This window comes from Thalia democratica, chromosome 9 (assembly GCF_965202585.1).
Source record: "Thalia democratica chromosome 9, ktThaDemo2.hap1.1, whole genome shotgun sequence".
Lineage (NCBI taxonomy): Eukaryota > Metazoa > Chordata > Thaliacea > Salpida > Salpidae > Thalia > Thalia democratica.
In genome coordinates, this window is record NC_139173.1 from 21975795 (window position 1) to 21981794 (window position 6000).

Consider the following 6000-nt stretch of genomic DNA (forward strand, 5'->3'; position numbering starts at 1 on the left):
TCCTAACTACTTAGAAAAGGGTAGAAATATTCAAGAACAAGCTAACAAATTAATATTGAAAATAACATAAATATTTCTTACGTTTTAAAAATTTAACTCATATAACGTGTACAAACTAATTTACATTGCTCACAGAGGATTGTTATTAGTGATATGTGATCAAAACTTAAAAGCTTATCCAAACTTATCATATAAATACTCCCTAGACCAAAAAAAAACTGCATAAACGTATAAGGATTAAAATCTCACAATCAAAAACATTGCTTTCTTCTTATTTAAAACTATGAAAAACTTTGAGTTTAAAAACGACAGGAAACGACAACAAGTATTAGTCACGAATAATTTTTTTTCTCATTATTACATTTCAAACACTTAACGACGATTCCTGCTGCTTGTTCATCCAGTTTTTGATGGAGGGCACCATGAGGCCGCCCAGCAGCATCTGCGTGGGGTGGTAGACCAGCAAGGGGATGCTCAGGTAGGACAGGTACTCCGATCCCAGGTAGATTATCTTTATCATCGGTATGCCTGCGCGTGTAATAAGAGAAGTTTGTGTTGCGAAAAGTGTTAAGCTGTTGAAAATAATTAATACAAAACTTTTGGTTTTTTTCTTAGAATCGCAAGGTATTTTAACTGAACGAATGTCAAGCATCTATGAATTAATTTAGTAGTTTTTAAATATTTTGTTATAAAAGAAAAGAAATATTGAAAATTAACACCAGGTGTAATAAATATTAATGGACACAATGTATAGTACTTTTATCATCAGAATGCTTGAAAATATAAGTTTAAATAGATATTGCGTTAGACTTTTTTTTACGGCTATTAAACTTTAAAAATAAATCAAGGAGAAAAAGTAGCTACTTATTATTTACAACACTATTCAATAGTATCGAATCATAGTACGCATATTTTTAAATCACCTCATTTACAAAACCAAAAACGTAAGTAAACAGATTTTCTTCTATTAGTAGCCACAAAGAACTAATTTCAATAAAACAACAACACTTAAAAACCACTATTTTGTTTTCGTACTGACGACTTTGTAAAAAATCAAACTACAAATACCGAGTGTGAGGGACTTGTGGGTGGCGCAAAACAGGGCGCATGCGACGTCACCAGGGCGCAGGTCCATCCACTTGCTCCTGTTCAAAGCGAAGAACACCGTCGCCACCAGCACCACTTGCAGGCAGACCACTGTGTGAAAATAGTACTTGAATAAGCAAAATAATACAAACATGAATAAACAATACAAATATATTGAATAACAAGTAGGCTTATAGTTTATAAGATATTAAACAACTAAGGTCTTTAAAGCAGAACAAAGTTTGTACATTTTTACTTAAATAGTTAAAATATAGCAATGTGCTAGTTTTTTTTAATGTTAGGAAACTTTTTATATATAAAATAGTTATTTTAGAATTTATAAATAGTTCAAATAAGTTAAAGTGCACAATTATAAATTGGATGGGTAAAAAAATATTGTTTAACTTTTTTTAGCTTTTTGTATTAAGTCATAAAGTTTAATATGCATAATATAAACACTTAAAAGGCTACACTAGAAATAGCTCAACTAGTGACAATCCGATCAATAGTTATCACCTTTATTTCTGTTTCATTTCAAAAACAACCAAGTAAGCCGGGATCACGTGACGATGGACACTTCAATTCGCATATTCAGTATTAAATAATTAGTCTCTTATTAAACTTCCCCTGCTGTCTCTAATAACTTCCTTGCTTTTTAAATATTGATCATGATAGTTGTCTACTGAACACACAACAAATACAAAGGACAGCTTTTTTATTGTGATATCAACTTGATAGTAATTAGCATTTGAATAAATTTCATCCCAGAGCCAAGTAGTAAGTGAATTATGATCTTCAGGATAACCATTCATCAAGATGTTTTAACTTTATCCGCTTCAGTTCCATGTAGATAAAGGAATTTATCTTAAAAATTAGTCACTTCGTGTTTTTCAGTAGGGCTAACTTTGAATAACTGTCTGATTATTGGAAGATTTTCTAGCTTTCCGAATGAACGCAAAATAAAATTGTAATCATTATTGTCTTTCTGCAAAAGCTCTGTACTAAATTTTCTTTTTTCGTCATTTTTTGAAGATTCAAATACGCTGCTTAATTGAACAGATAGTTGTTTCATGGTTGAACTTATCTCAGTTTCTAACTTAGAAATGAGATCACTAACTATTTCATAATGATTACTTTCTAATTTCTTTCATTAACTCATCTCTTACCAATGTTGAGGAGTTTTCTAAACCTTCACTTTCATTTATTTTCTGATTTGTAGTAGAACTAGCATACGGTTTTCGATATACTACTATCTCTAAACGATAATAAAGTATTTCTTCAACAATATCCTTTAAATTGGCTTTTTCTTCTACTTCAATTAAATAAGCAGGCACTACCAGATTGGGTGGGCCAACGCTATACTTTCTTGTTTATCTTCTTGTTGAAATGAATCTCTAAAAATTTTTCTTTTTTGACTATCAAACGAGTCCAGTGTAGACGCTTCAATTTAAACAAGTTTATTCAAATTTTTTGTATAAGTTTTTACTAACTGATCATTTTTTGAATAATATTTGAAAATTGTTTTTCTTATAGACTGGTCGTATGGCAGTAGTTCACCAGGATTTTTGACTTTGTTCACAAAAATGTATCTAAACACTTTAACAATGTTATTTTCTGTCGCAATACTTTCACCGTATTCATATGCATACTCTATACTATCGGTCAGATACACTCCAGGTCCACAACTTCTTTTTTTTGAGGGTTCAAATCCTGTCTTTAGGATCCCTTCTACGTTTTGTGCTTCTGTTCCATGAAGCAAAAGAATTTGTAAAGAATTGGAAGGGTTTGGCTCTGTTGAAGTGTTATCGTTTGATACTACTCTGTATATTTTTAAAACTTTAATATTATTTATGTGCCGGTTAAACTGGGAGTTATCTTTTAAAGTATCTATGTTTAACGAACTCTCGAGAAGTTTATAGTCTTGGTCATTTTTTTTTTAAATCTGAAGTTTGTATTTAAACTTTGGAAGTACAGATGTTTTGAAATGTGTCACATCGTATTCAAAGAACTTTTTAGCTTTATCAAAAACTTTTCCTTCTTTGAAATCATCTTCTTCTTTTTTTATTTCACCTTTCCTCTTATCGACTATTTCTTGTAGAAAACTTCGACAGCTAGGTTAACTTTCTAAAAACTTTTCTACTTTATTCTTTATGGGCTCCATCTTGTTGCATAGAACATACATAAAACTAAAAATCAATAAAAATATGTTTAAATAAAAACATGAAAAACCTCTCGTAAGAACGTAAAAAGTTTCGAACAGATAGACATTTAACATAATGTTTACATATCTTATAAGCTTGTTTAATTTTAAAATAATATTGAAGTAAACTTAAAGGTTAAATCTATGGTAAAAGTGTTTACTTACTCAAGCATAAGCCCTACCATTCAAAATATTTTTTTTTTAATTGAAAATGTGATTAAAAAATAATAATAAAAAATTTTAGTAGTATGTTCTTATAAAAGAAAAAAAAAATAGAAATAGATATACAAAACAAAATAGTAAATGGTCTTTTAATTACATCCTGTCTTACAACTATATAAAATTTGAAAAATTTGCTACATACTTAAGCATAATATTAGGGTTACGTTTTGTAAACGTTAATTAAGTCGAAACTAAATTATTAGTTAATGAGTTACTGACATTTTTTTTTATTCTGTTGAAAAAGTTTTGCAGTTGGTTACAAAACAGCTTAAACTGCACTAAAAGTCGAATGTAAACTTTACTTTGTTGCTTCAGATAGACATGCTTGGAGAACGGATATTTATCTTTTAAAATATCCTTAAGCAACTGCTGGCTTAACATTAAAAAAATATATATATTTTATAAGGATATGAAAAATCTGAACTTTTTTTCTACTTGTCTGAGTTTAAAATTAAATGAAAACAAAATTTAGTCAATGAAAGTTTATTTTAATTTGAAATATATATATACAATATTTAAAAAAAATATGTGCACTCAACTTATAAATCTCAAAAAAATTGCACAACAAAAATTTATTTTGTAGTTTTTAAAACATACCTACACTAAAATTTGACTGTTAAAATTGAAGCTTAAACTTATGATAGCAATGAACCTTTTACAACTTTTTACTTTCAAATGGCTCTAGCGTGTTATTACATATTATATGTGGGAACTAAATTATTAAAATAACATAAATTTATTGTAATATCAATTTTAATAACGACGTAAAGTATTTAAAACCAATAATAGTGTTCTTTAGCTTTTCTGAGCATAACTTTGTATAGAAAAACTTTACCATTTAAACTAATTTGAACCACTTATTTAAAAACTGTACAATTGTTGTTTAAAACTTGTTTTAAGCTAAATCAGTATTACATTATAAGCTGTTTCACCTAGTTTATTGACAAAACTTATTTTACTGATTTCTTTTGCTAAAAACCAATTATATTTCTTGAGTATTCTTGATTTATATTTATAATTAGTTTAAATCAGTATTGATAAAAACATTATTATAATACTTAACGATTTTAGAATAGTTCTGATATCATTTTTATTAGAGTTTTAACTATTCAAATCAAAAAAGCATTCTTGATTTTTTTGTAAATTTATGAAAAACTCAAAAGAAAATCGTTTAACATTGAATGCTTAAAAATTAACAAAATTATTATTTTTTCTTTCAGAAACGTGAGTCAGTTTGAAATACGAATGATACTGATTTTTTTTTTCATAAAATTTATAATCCAACGAACTTCTTTCGTTAGGTATTATAAGCAAACTATTAGCAAGTTAAATTTATATATTTAAATGTTTTTAGCACTTGCTTTATTTAAAACACTTTACTATTTACTGTATTTTTAACTTATCTAAAACAATTTTAGTAGGATTGATAAATTTCAAAAAACGTGTGAGATTGGTATAAACTGATAAACATAAAAGTACTTTGTATCAGTAAATAATATATAAGTCTTAAGTTTTGAAATTTAACAAGTTTGTTTTGAAGGTTTTTTAAAACTAACTATTATAACAGAAAAGAGCATAGTTTTTAATAACAAATAGTTTCAAGGAAAATTAATCTTTGTTTATTTTAATAAATTTAAAATCTTATAGTTTAGTATTCTTGGTTAAGAGGTATTTTCCTATTTTGTTCCTTATTCAATAATATTGAACAAGGCCTGAAGATCCTTGTTGGGTGAAACGACGTTACTTTTGTGCAAATAAAATTAATATTAGTACTGCCTCCGAAATAGTTTTCGTCGAGACCTTTTTTGTTAAAGGAATACTTTTTACGTACACCTATAATTAAAATGTAATTTATTAATTAGTTTACATTATATTTTGATTTTAGTCGGCGTTTAGAAGCTGTTCGCGAATGATTAAACAAAAAACTGCAAGGCGGCAAATTTAATTTTTAAAATTAGAATCCATAAAATTCTTTTCAATTTACTGGAACTTAAATATAAATTTATTATATTTTAATGATACAATGTAAAATCTATATTTCTCTTCTTCCATACGAGCTACAACTTTTTCTGCATTGATGCGAAGATGAGCCAGTGTTATTTTTATTTTTATTGTACTTTTCTTCAAGTTTATTTTTGGACGAAGGTGAAATTGTATAACCCTCATACAAATCGTTTCGTTTCTTATTCAGCCGTTCAAACGACTTTGCTCGGTTTGCTTTCAAAATTTTTCGTTCTCTTTCTGCATTCTCTCTCTGAACTCTCGCTGTTATTTTAGCTGCAAGCCTCTTTAACGCTAGAATATCTCGATGTTGTCTTTCAGATGCGGACATGTAATCAACATCTGTCAGGTCGTTCTGCTGAGGTGAGAAGTAATCGTAGCTTGGTTGTGGCGTTATCATAGCTGAGTACTCGTCTGGAGTATATGGCGATCTTGGAGTGCAAATTTTTGGCAAGTCGTCGTACCATTTTTGATTTTTAACTTTTAGCTTT

The 6000-nt window shown here is 28.1% G+C and overlaps 1 protein-coding gene across 1 annotated transcript; it reads right to left on the reverse strand.

Annotated features, from left to right (window-relative positions):
- Positions 1 to 319: 319 nt before the first annotated feature.
- LOC145844916 (sodium/bile acid cotransporter 7-A-like) lies at positions 320 to 1898 on the reverse strand. The gene is made up of 3 exons (XM_082952335.1): positions 1709 to 1898; positions 1069 to 1197; positions 320 to 528 (listed from the first exon to the last, which is right to left on the reverse strand). Exons 1-3 carry the CDS (start codon positions 1896 to 1898, stop codon positions 365 to 367), a joined length of 483 nt encoding a protein of 160 aa, XP_082808461.1. The 3' UTR covers positions 320 to 364.
- Positions 1899 to 6000: the final 4102 nt, after the last annotated feature.

Bases quoted from the DNA above. Each gene is read 5' to 3' on its own strand.
- LOC145844916 (XM_082952335.1), bottom strand. From the start codon at position 1,898: ATGAATGGTTATCCTGAAGATCATAATTCACTTACTACTTGGCTCTGG. The intron at 1,198-1,708 runs GTTTAATAAGAG...ATTTTCACACAG, and splicing joins TATTAGAGACAGCAGGGGAA to TGGTCTGCCTGCAAGTGGTG. The intron at 529-1,068 runs GTATTTGTAGTT...TTACACGCGCAG, and splicing joins CCACAAGTCCCTCACACTCG to GCATACCGATGATAAAGATA.